We start from the raw sequence: 12,767 nt of genomic DNA, 5'->3' as shown, positions 1-12,767 counted from the left end.
AAAAAAAAAAAAAAAAAAAAAAAAAAAAAAATACTTAGTAAATATTTTTAAATCTTGAAAACAAGAACATTTATTTAATAAGAAACTGTGAAGAAACTGCAAAAGAAGGAAGGCAAATTGAAAACCATATGCATGACTTTCGGTGTGGTTCCCAAACCAGCAAAATCAGCTGCTGGGAATTTGTTTGAAATGCAAATTCTTGAACCCTAATCCACACCCACTGGACCAGAAACACAGTTTGGGAATTGGGAATGTATCAATTAACAAATTTGAACAAGCAGAAAACACACTTTCTTTTCAATAGTTTGAAACATTTACAGGTATTGAGTATATAATTGGCAACAAAGGAATTGTTAAAGAAAACTGAGTATTGCATTTGGGTTAGAATTTGCTAATCACCAATATGGTTTGAATGTTTGTCCCCTCCAAATCCATGCTGAAATGTAATCCCCAGTGGAGGTGGGGCCTAGCAGGAGGTATTTGCATCACTGGAGCAGATCCCTCATGATTTGCTTAGCATCATGCCCTAGGTGGTGAGTGAATTCTTGCTCAGTTAGTTCACCCAAGATCTGGTTGTTTAAGTGTGTGTGTGGCACCTCTTCCCCTCTCTTGCTCCTGCTTGCCATGTGATACTCCAGCTCCCCCTTTGCTTTCTGCATGATTATAAGCTTCCTGAAGTCTCACCAGAAGCAGATGCCAGCACCCTACTTCCTGTACAGCCTGCAGAACTGTGAGCCAATTAAACTTTTCCTTATACATTACCCTGCCACAGCTATTTCTTTATAGCAATGCAAGAATTTACTAACATGGCCACATTTTAATTTTATTTGCATAGCTAGCAAGGAGAAAAACTAGATGCAGAGGTTTGATAAGCCTGAACAATTTAGGTGGCAATGCAACTTATCAACACAATTCATCAACCTAAGTAAACAAATTTCCATTTCCTACAACTATAGTCTGTGGATTAGTTCAACAATGACAAATTTTCTATATTTTGAAACGAATACTGCATTCACTAGATAAACATGAACTTTGTATTTGGCACCGTATGAAATCCCAAGAACTCTGAATTGAATAGCTCAAGAAGAACTTGCGATTGACTTACAAACTATAACTGCTACATTCTTCATACCAAAAGCAAGAAACACAGAAATGTAAATGTAAATTAGGCCTTTCCCCACCTGTTTGACTCTGTTTCCTGTGTTCCTGTGATCACCAGAAAATATATATTCCCCAACTCCCTCTTATTTTTTAACTGAAGAGGGTAACAAGCAGCCTGATACAGTAACTTAAAAACTCAAACTTTCAGATAATGAAATCATTTCCTGCCAAAGCTTCACATTCTTGTTGATACATTCTTATTCTAAACCAAGACTTAATAAATTTCTTTTTTGGCTTATAATTTCTTTCTGAAGCCTCCTAAATTCAGAAAATTGGTGTCATATAGGTCATGTTCGCTGACACAAATGCAATATTAGAAAAGAATCCTTTAAAAATCCACACATATGAAAAATATATAACACTCCAAAAAAAAAGCTTAAAGAAAACCCAACTGAAAGTTACATAAAATTTGCATAAATCGGTGACAACTTAAATGTCTCTTAGCAGAGGAATATATAATATTCATAGTTTAATGAATAAATTTTCAAGTTAATATTGAACGACTAAAGCAAATAGCAGAATGATTTATATAAATTTTGAAAACATGCAAAATAATATTACATTAGTTATAGATACCCACCTATGGTATTAATTGATAACAACATGAAATTAAATGATAGATCTAAGCTTCAGTGCAGCAGCTACCTCTGGAAATGGAAGAAAATGGGATGGGGGTTATATAAGATGTTTCAACTGTATCTAATGTTTTATTTACAAATTGAAGCAAACAGAAGGTGGAAGAACACAGGCTTTTTCTCTTATTTTCTATGCTTTTCTACATGTTTGAAATATTCACAATTTAAAAAAATTAAGAACTGAAATACAACAAAATACCTATGTATCAAAATCTGAGATGCAGGTAAAAAAGTCCAGGGGAAAATGCACATCCTAAATTATTAGAAAACAGGAACTGCAAATAAATGAATTAAAATTTGCAGGTAAGCTGGCAAAGAATGAAAAGTATAAAAACATAAATGAATATAAAACAAAATACATAAAAAATAGTGCTAAGTTGTCCAATATAATTTGAAACTGTTAGAAAAATAAACATGCCAGACCAGTGACTCAAGTTTTTGATCTCAGAACTGCTTTAGACTTAAAAACTTGTTTTTGTTATTTCTATCAATATTCCATGTACTAGAAATTAAAGCCAAGAAAATTGGAAGTTTACTAATTTAAAATAACAATATAATGAACACATTTTCATGAACTGTAACTTCATTTTCCAAAACTAAAAAGATATAATGGGAAGAGTGGCATGGTTTTACGTATTTACAAATCTTTTTTGTAGTAAAGGGGTATCCCGGCTGGGCGCGGTGGCTCACGCCTGTAATCCCAGCACTTTGGGAGGCCGAGGCGGGTGGATCACGAGGTCAAGAGATCGAGACCATCCTGGTCAGCATGGTGAAACCCCGTCTCTACTAAAAATACAAAAAAATTAGCTGGGCATGGTGGCACGTGCTTGTGGTCCCAGCTACTCAGGAGGCTGAGGCAGGGGAATTGCCTGAACCCAGGAGGCGGAGGTTGCGGTGAGCCGAGATCGCGCCATTGCACTCCAGTCTGGGTAACAAGAGCAAAACTCCGTCTAAAAAAAAAAAAAAAAGGGGTCTCCCTATGTTGCCTAGGCTGCTCTTGAACTCCTGGCCTCCTCAAAGGAAACTCCCACTCCGGCCTCCCAAACAGTCATAAGCCACCACATCTCGTCTTGTAAATCTCTTTAATTTACTTCTGGCTTAATAGAAGACAACTGCTTCTGAACTCAATCTATTGCAATATGTTGTTTTCGTTGAAGTGTATGAAAAATATCTGGCCTCAGACATATCCTTGGAAAACAAGCAGCAGCCATTTCAGACAACTGTAGATGTTCTTCACTACAGCCAAACTCAAGTGGTGAGTTATTAAAGATTAATCTTTAATCACAATATAGAGTCTGAAACGATATCAATGAACTTTTTGCAATGTTACATTAAAATTCATTTTTTTTTTTTTTTTTGAGGTGGAGTTTCACTCTTGTCGCCCAGGCTGGAGTACAATGGTGTAATCTTGGCTCATGATCTTGGCTCACTGCAACTTTTGCCTCCCAAGTTCAAAGGATTCTTCTGCCTCAGTCCCCCAAGTAGCTGTTATTACAGGCACCCACCACCATGGCCAAAAATACAAAAAAATACTAATTTTTGTATTTTTAGTAGAGACAGGGTTTTGTCATGTTAGCCAGGCTGGTTTCGAATTCCTGACTTCAGGTGATTTGCCCGCCTCGGCCTCCCCAAGTGCTCGGATTACAGGCATGAGCCACCATACGAAGCCCTGTCTTGCTTTTTGGAGGGGCCTTTCACCCATGCATGACTTTGTAACACTGTGCATTGATCATTTGGAAAATATTGGTTCACTGAGTTATACAGATCTTCCAAATGTTGGCACATTTCAATAAACATATCACAAAATCACATTCATTACCATCACTACTGATCTCATCAGAAGACATTCTTAGGTGACTTTGACATTGTGCTAGGACTTTTACTGGAGTGAATAGTGGTGTAAATACAGTAACTAACAACACAGTTGGAGCCACTGCTTTAACACTTGCTAAGGTACCATCAGCACAGATGTGAATACAGTGAAAAAGGCAAATAAAGTCTTATTATGAAAATAAATTTGAACTTGCAAACTCCTAGAAACAATCTTGGGGATGCCCAGTGGTCTACAAACCATACTTTTGAGAACCACAAAGATAGGTAATCCCTTGCAAATTAGAATCAAAACAAAATGAGAGAAGACTATGTATAGTCTAATTTTTAAAATCATTCCTAACATATATATAATTACACCCACATTTGTAAATGCATACATGCATAATTTTTTAAAAAAATTTAATCAGTGTAAATAAGGCAATCAAGCCAGACAGCTTAGACAAGGTTGGAAACCTGGTTCCTCTACTTAGTAGTTCTGAGACCTTGGACAATTTAATTATCCTCCCTGTGCCTCAGTTTCCTTATCTATAAAATGAAGATGATGAAAGCACAACCCCCTGGCCAGTTAAATTCTAGGGAAGATTAAATAAACTAATGTAACTGTTTTAAAAATGTCTGGCATGTGATAGGTTGTACGAGTGGCATGTTGGCTGTCTAGCTGAACTGCCAACAAATATGAAATGGCCAGATTTTCTTGGAAAATAAAAATGACAAAAATTTAGTCAAGAAAAAAAAAAAATCTACCACCCAGGTTGCACAACAGCCTAAGAACTTAGTGTCCCTTCCCAACCATGGTCTTCAACATGCTTTGTGGAGTCTCCCTGTTCTGCATATCCTAAGCAGAGCCCACAGCTTGTTCTGTAACTCAGTTAATACAAGTCCAGCCCAATCCAGTGTAATAACCCATTTCCCATCTGCCCCGTGGCTTTAATAGTGTCAACAAGGAACCATCTTTGCTTTCATTCCTCCTTTGCCCTCCCTTTTCTGGGGACCTAAATGAATAAGGCCAAGGTACAAACATGTCCTAACCAAGGGTGTAACTGCAGCCTCCTCTGTTGGTAATTGCTTCTCCCTACATCCCAACCTGCGCAGATTCCACAAGTGGCAGGTGCCCATATGCAGTCTCTGTCCCAGCATCCAAGACACACGAAAAATCTAGCTCTAACTCTGTGAGCAATACAGCTATTGCCCACAGCTATATACCACATTGCCTCTTGCAGCTAGAGTGAAACACAAGCAAGACAGCTCAAGCCTGGATGCTTTACACAGTATCACTATCTCCAGGAAACGAATTAGTTTTCCCACAGCAAACCCAAGGGTACGGCCAACTTCACGGGCATCCCCACTCCTCCCTTCCATCTCTCTCTCTTTTTGGGGATCAAGAAGTCTGCTCCTGACTATTCTTTATTTCTTCCTGTAAGCTTTCTTCAATGCATAATATTCTTAGGGCTTTCTGCCTCAGTTGCCTGTGATAGTGGTAACGATAGCCATTTGAGTCTGATGACACAGGATTCCTTCTCTCTCTTGATGCTCCCTTCCTCTCCTGAAGGTATGCTTGTATATACTGAGAAAGCATGGACAGTCAGAGATTAATGAGGCGAGGAGGCTAGTTTGGCCCTTAAGCACTCAGGGCAACTAAGGAGCTAGGAATATTTAACTGTAAGAGGAATGAACGTAGAGCACAGAACTATCTTTGCATATCTGAACAGTCACTGAGTGAGATATGGTAAGCTTTTCCTATCTGATTCTGTAGTAAGAAAAGACAGACTGATGTAAGCATCAGGGATACAACTTTTAATAATGTCATGCAAGAACCAGTAACAGCTGTCAAGTTAGATAAGGCAATGTTGTGAACTTCCTGCTACTTCAGAGGCAAAAGATAAATGACTGTAAGGCTGGGATGTTGAGAAATGGGATACAAACTGAAAGCAGACTGGACTGTGTCCCCAGAGTCCCTTGAAATTTTTTTTTTTTAATTCAAATATAGAGAGGTTGAAAAAAATAATTATACAATTATTCTTAGGAACTTAGCTCTGAATAGAGAAAGAGCAGCAAGAAGACACTTTAACTTGGAAGGCAGAACCAGTTTGTTACAGGTGGCAGAGACATGAGCATCTTTAGGCTATGGCAAAGGAAGAAGGAGAGAGGCTGATGATATAGTATCTAGACTTCAGATCCATTTCCCAATGATCTGCTGAAAGCAGCAAAGGTAGCATGAATCCCCACACCAGTCCTCACTGGCCATATGCAGTCACTTCAGTTGACTTCTATATGCCTTAGAAATACTAGATGTGCAGTGAAAAGGTTAGGAAGCATCACTTTAGATAATCTTCAATCTCCAAAAATCAATTTCATCCATTCATTCATTTAAATAGTTGAGCACAATGAAGTATGAGGCACTGTCTCTGGCATACAGCAAAGAACCAAAGAGATGTTTCCTGCTCTTGTGGAGCTCACTTACTGGTGGGAACAAGAGGAGTGGAAATTAAGTATGATAGACAGTAAGGTGGAATAGGGAGGACAGGAAGGATAGTGGATAGTCAAGAAAGACTTAATGAAAAGGGTGACATTTAAGCAGATTTCAACATAATGAAGGAGCAAGCCAAAGCTGACACACCAGAGGAGAGTTCCAAACACACAGAAGAGAAAATGGAAAGGTCACACGACACAAGCCTGATTGTTATGCACACAAAAGTAGCAAGATGGCCACAGCGCAGCCTAATGGGTACCTTAATACTCAACGGCACACGGTATTTCTCAGTGGTTATTTAGCATCTGAAATATTTTCATCCAATTATTTAAAAAACTTTCAAGGCCAGGTACAGTGGTTCATGCCTATAATCCCAGCACTTTGGGAGGCCAAGACGGGTGGACTGCTTAAAGCCAGGTGTTCAAGACCAGCCTGGGCAACATGGCAAAACCCCATCTATACTAAAAATACAAAAATTAGCCGGGCATGATGATACGTGCCTGTAATCCCAGCTACTCAGGAGGCTAAGGCATGAGAATTTCTTCAATTTGGGAGCTGGGGTTTGCAGTGAGCCCAGATCACTCCAATGCACTCCTGCCTGGACAACAGAGTGAGACTCTGTATCAAAACACAACAAGAAAACTTTCAACAAAAAAGACAACACGTGTAAACTGTTTAACATTGTGCCTGAAAAGGAAAACTGAAAGTTAATTATTATTTCTTCAAAAAATAATAGTAATGGTAAAAATAAAGCTCCTCTACCTGAAGTGTGGGTGGTAAGTCTGAAATCCTAAATGCCTGCCCTGTCCTTTCTGAAACCCCAGTACTCCTGGGGCAGTTTACATTACCAAACCAAAGAGGACCCTGTGCCCCACTTAGAAAGGTTATAGAAGCTATCATAAACCTATCTCGTTGAATGGTTGCAATTAATAGCTGTGTTCTGAATTACATTGATCTGTACTATTGATGAAATCTGTTAAAGCTTAATAAAAATTAGAACAAGTCAAGTTCGAATAATAAGCATCCTTTTATTTGCTGACGCCGTTACAAAAACCGATTACATTAGCAACAAAAAAGTGTTTTCTTGAGTTGAAGTCAGAGGCAGTTACTTCCCAAAATGTTAAGTAAAACAGTGTACAACATCAGTATTAAAATGTTAAATTTTACATTGTCTTTACCACTTTGATCTTCTGAACAATTTTATTGAGCAAAATAAGATAAAAGATTACATGTTTATTTTATCTTCAGGATGTAAAGGTCTAATTATTCAAACAGTTTTTTTGTTTTTTTTTTTATAAAACTAAGCTCTGAAGGTGTCTACAGAGTTGGCTTTTTTTTCTTTCTTTAAATCAGTAGTCTAACAAGGATTAGAAAAGACAAAACTCTGTTCAGTGTTTCTGACAAAGTAGAAAGGGTGAAAACATAAATAAGGCTTTAATTTGGCAAAATATAATACAATGCCTTTTTTATCCTCAAATGAACAGTTTCCCAATTACTTCACTCTGTAAAAGATCAGAAAGAATGAATTTCACTTTAAAAACAAAGCAACAAAAGGCAATCAGAAGATATTTGTCAAACACCAAAAGTACATATTCCATTTGATCTAGAATGGCCCTTTCAACTAGGCTCAAAGCAATTCACACTAATGGTAATCAAAATGAGAAAAATCTCAGGATTCAAAGGAAACAAGCTTTTAGGTAGATATTTTTAAATGTGAGCCAAATTGTTAGAAAACATTTAAGAGAACAACACCAGTAATTCATTTCTATTAGTCCTATTCAAGAATATGTAAAGCTAAAGTAAGTGAGTAGCACTAAAAAGAGGTTGAATACAACCTTACCCCCATGAATAAATAAAAGTGCAGATATAGACTTTTTTTTTTTTTTTTTTTTGGGCATATTAAGTTTTCCAAGTCAGATAAGATGACTAAAAAAACTGAACTTCGACTTAGAGGACTTAACCAAACACAACATGTTAACTTTTGCCTTGGATTCTGGTTTGGGAAAAAACAGTTAAAAAGCCATTTGGGGTACAATTGACAAAACGTGATTAAAGGTTTAATATTGGATATTACATAACTACTGTTTCTTCTTCTTGGGTATAACAATGGTACCACTGATCGGAAAAACAATGCCTTGTTTTCAGAGATGCGTGCTAAAGTACTTAGAGATAAAATGTCACAGTGACTAAAACTTACTTTCAAATAGTTTAACAACAACAAATATGCAGACATATAGAAGAGATGAAGCAGGTGGGGGTTTACGGGTGTTGTACCATTCTTTCAACTTTATGTGTGAAATGTTTCAAAATAAGTTTACAGGAAAAGAAGCAGTTTGAAAATTAAAAAGCAAAGTTATCAATGGCTATTAACAGTTGATCAGAAAGTCTAAAAAGACCACTAGTACATTAAACTATAAAGTGCTATGTAAACATATTACAGAAAATGAAAACCCGATCCATATGATAGCCAAGGTTCGATGTAGAAATAAGATTAAGTTTTTCTCCAGAACATTAACTCTTGTACTTCAGAAGCACTACAAAACAACTTTTTCTTTCAGAAACAACAGACGACTGTATCACATAAGAATTTATTTGCTAAAGGGAGTACAGAGAGTACACACAGAGCTTCACTTGCATTTCTCCTGGATAATACTGTAAACCTCTCCAATACACTACTGACAAACCAAACATCAACTTTAGGAAAAAGTCAGAATTGACTGAGAAAACTTTAAAGAGGTTGGCAATAAATAAATAAACAAACAAACAAACAAAACAAAATCAGAAGAAAAGAAAACAGTGACAAAAGGGATCAGGGAACACAGTGCCCGAATTAAGGGGAAGAAAAGCACTGATTAAGAACACAAGCCCTGGACCCCAACTACCATGATTTAAACCCCAGCTCGCCCAATTATTAGCTGTATGACCTCGGTCAAGTTATAGAATCTCTTTGGGTCTGTTGCAACATGGGATTAATAATAATAGCATCTACCTACCAAATGCACAGAGTGGTGTTGAAGATTAAATGAGTTGCCACATGTTGGAAGCCATGTTTATGTTTACAGGCATACTCATGAAGTGTCAGCTATTAAAATTATTATCCTCCCTCAACAGGATTTTACAAACTGGTTCCAAGATAAGGCAACCTGGGATAATAAAGTTTTCTGATCTGGTTAGAAATACACCTAGAATACTTAGAAACCAGGCAAATGTGAAACATAAAGAGTAGATATCTGGGAACAAAAAAAGTATATTATAAAATGCCAATATTGCCCATTCATATAAAAGGCACCTTAATCCCCCACTCCCGCAAAAAAGAAAAGGGAAGATGATAGCCTTTTTTTTTTTTGATGGAGGAAGAAAAAATATGGAATGGGGAAAAAAAATTCCACAAGAAAAGTTTTCACAAATTAAAGGTATCAGCTAAATACACCTATCCCTACAGCTCTAAGGAATCTAAGTATTATGTATCAGGATTTACAAAAACTAAATTCCTGCATATTAACTCTTGCATATTTGTTTTTTGTTTTTTTTTTTGAGACGGAGTTTTGCTCGTTACCCAGGCTGGAGTGCAATGGCGCGATCTCGGCTCACTGCAACCTCCGCCTCCTGGGTTCAGGCAATTCTCCTGCCTCAGCCTCCTGAGTAGCTGGGATTACAGGCAAGCGCCACCAGGCCCAGCTGATTTTTTGTAGTTTTAGTAGAGACGGGGTTTCACCATGTAGACCAGGATGGTCTCGATCTCTTGACCTCGTGATCCACCCGCCTCGGCCTCCCAAAGTGCTGGGATTACAGGCGTGAGCCACCGCGCCCGGCAGGCATATTTGCTTTTAAAAACAACTTTCCCTTTACTGAATATGTGCAGCATTATTGTAAACAATTCATAAGTACTTGTGTATATTTTTAAAGGTTTCTTGACATCAGATACATTAACCTATTACCTATACTCTAAAGATTACGAAATGTGTATTTTCAAATTAATCATCTGGTGTCAGTTTAAACAGAGTACAGAGAAGGGAGAAAATGAGCAAAAATGATGGCTAAGGATAAAAACCTGAGGATAATACCAATATTTAAAGGGTATAAAGAAGAGCTATAGGGACCAAAACGTAAGTACATAAGGAAGAATTCTCAACACCAATGCCGGCTATGGCCTAAGGAAGGAAAAAGTTCAAGAGTGCCTGGTGGGCCTCTATTTTCATAACTATCCATCCTATCATTCATGATCTAATACTAATACTGTCAACCACCCACCTGCCAAACTCTGGACTTCTGTTCATCAGCTGACAAAAGAATGTTGTGCTATCACCTCGGGGAGCTGCCTGCTAACTGTGTTGTGAAGGTACACAGATATATTTTAATAAATATACACTTTAAGTGTATATTTAATTGTAAATTTAAAAAATTTACCATTTTGTAAATCAAGAAAAAGTGTTACTACCAATGATTCATATAAGTCTCAAATGTAATACAAATAGTTCCTAAGACTTAAAATGAGAAGACCACATATTTAGGGACAAAAGGAAAATATTAAAGAACACCTATGAGATGATGAAGAGAGAATACTGATGAGGTCTAAAGGCAAGGGGTAATAGGCAATCTTTTAATTGTTTAAGCTTTCTAGAAATGAAACCCTTTCCTTATAACACAAAGGCCTAACATCAGCATTTTTAACATATTTCTCTTAAGTACTTTCAGTATCTCATCATATGCAAAAGAAGAGCTTATATTGGATCTAGCAATTAGGAATCATTAATGATTTTTACAATAACTATTTCATTGGACTAGCAGGAAGAAAAGCCATTCTAGAGTGGATAAAGTAAGCAATAACAAATAAATAAGTAGATATTGAGAGAGTAGTTTCTTAAGAATATTAAATAGTAAAAAAGTAAAACCTAAGGGTGGCAACCTGAAGGAAGTGCAAGGTTAAAATAAGCCATCTGAGCATGTTCTCAAGACTGAACAGAGGAGCCAGTGGAAAGAAAAACACTGAAGTCCTGGGAAGGAGAGATGCAGGAGTGTCCCTAGGAAGCAAGGTTATTTTCTAATTTGGAAAAGTGAGAAAATGTGGCAGAAGTTTTACACTGGGAAAACGGAGAACTCAGCTTAACACGGACAAAAGATTTGGGATGAGGCTTAACTACTTTTGTTGATATGTTAAAGAATGAGCTGGGCTTATTATATGGAAAATCATGTTAGAGATAATTGACCTCAATTAGTATTTTGAAGGAAAGAATGTGTCAAGGTAGGCCAGAGGATGATCACTCTAAAGTGAGACAAAATGCCCCTCTAACATCAAAATGGAAGTCCATCCCAACTTTTCCAGGAAGCCTAAGCTCTCCCTGAGGCCTTGTATAGCCCAACATAGTATTATCAGGGGTCCTGGCAGGGACAATTCAGTGATGAGTTGCCCCTTAGGGTCTCTAGGATATCATGATTTTAGAGAAAATAGCTTCAAAAGAATATCTGAAGTATTCAATGCATATCTGAATACTCTAATTATGCTTTTGAGCACACTCTAAGACAGTGTGACTTAAGTCACAAAACAAAAAAATCAAGGTAGCAACAACAGCAAAAACAAAAAACAAAAAACACCAAAACCTACAACCAGAAAAACAAAAACTGCATTCAACCAGCTAGAATACAAGTCATTTTAAAATGCTACCAAATCTGAGCCTTCCAAGGTAATATAGGCAATAAAAGCTCATGACATAATTTGGTTAATGGCAGGTTTACGAACCCTCAAGTAAAAACCACACTTCAGAGTTAATGAATGAATTTCTTAGATTACCTAAACAAAAGCAAACTTAATAAAAACCAGCTTTCAATTTTAAGAAGCTGTGATGACTTTACTTTCAGTTTAGCAGTCTTACCTCAGTAAAAATGTTATAGTCATTTTATTTTGGGAGGGAGGAAAAGAGGAAGGTGGGGGGGAAGTCACAGATACTTTCCCTGAACTAAGATCAGAATAAACTAATGAAGCAGTTGTAGGTATGAAGGCAACAAACAAAAACCCAGGCAGCCAAGTTACAAGACAGTCAATTTGATAAAAAGGTCAAAGGAGGCAAAGATAACCCCTACAAGCTACAAGACCTTCAAAATATGCACAAAATAGAACTAAAGATCCAAGAAAGCTAAAGGCTGTCATCTGGAAGCTCTGAGAGAGATAAAGGAATATTTTCTCTAGTGAAGTATGAGTTTCCTTTATTTATGGTAAACATACATTACACATACACCTAATGTCAGCTACCCATAGACAGCAATATTTCAGTTGTTCTTACCTAACACCTGGTAGTGCTCTTTCTCCTTTGTGAGCTGTTGGTTGACTGCCTGAAGTAACTGCTGTAACTGTGTTACAGTCTGATTTAGACTTATAGACATTGTCTCCTTCTCAGAAGACTCCTGAAAAGAAGATGGAAGTGATGATTAACTCCATACACAAGGAAAAGAAATGTGCAACCAAACAAAAGAAAACGTTATACTGCTGATTTAAATACAAACATTAGAAAATCTGAACAAAGACAAGAAAATCAACAATAGCAAAAACCACCTGGAAAAATACTGTTTGCTAACTAGTGGTGCAAACTAGCTGGCACCAAAGAAAACTATGTTATAAATGCTGTCACTTGGCCACAAAGGGAAAAAACCTAGAATCTATGAATATCAAAAAT

The 12,767-nt window shown here is 37.1% G+C and overlaps 1 protein-coding gene across 9 annotated transcripts in view; it reads right to left on the bottom strand.

Annotated features, from left to right (window-relative positions):
* Positions 1-7,110: 7,110 nt before the first annotated feature.
* KTN1 (kinectin 1) overlaps positions 7,111-12,767 on the bottom strand; it is a 109,591-nt gene continuing 103,934 nt past the window's right edge. For all 9 annotated transcript variants that reach the window (XM_032251143.1, XM_032251148.1, XM_032251149.1 and 6 more), the window contains 2 exons: positions 12,378-12,498; positions 7,111-7,601 (listed from right to left, as the gene is read on the bottom strand). In XM_032251143.1, coding sequence (XP_032107034.1) covers positions 7,597-7,601; positions 12,378-12,498 — 126 coding nt within the window. In that variant the 3' untranslated portion in view covers positions 7,111-7,596. The remainder of the gene's footprint in view (positions 7,602-12,377; positions 12,499-12,767) is intronic.

This window comes from Sapajus apella, unplaced genomic scaffold, assembly GCF_009761245.1.
Source record: "Sapajus apella isolate SASKATOON/1434 unplaced genomic scaffold, GSC_monkey_1.0 scaffold74, whole genome shotgun sequence".
Taxonomy (NCBI): Eukaryota; Metazoa; Chordata; class Mammalia; order Primates; family Cebidae; genus Sapajus; species Sapajus apella.
Note: the sequence above shows the minus strand (reverse complement) of the source record. Positions and strands in the feature narration are given on the sequence as shown.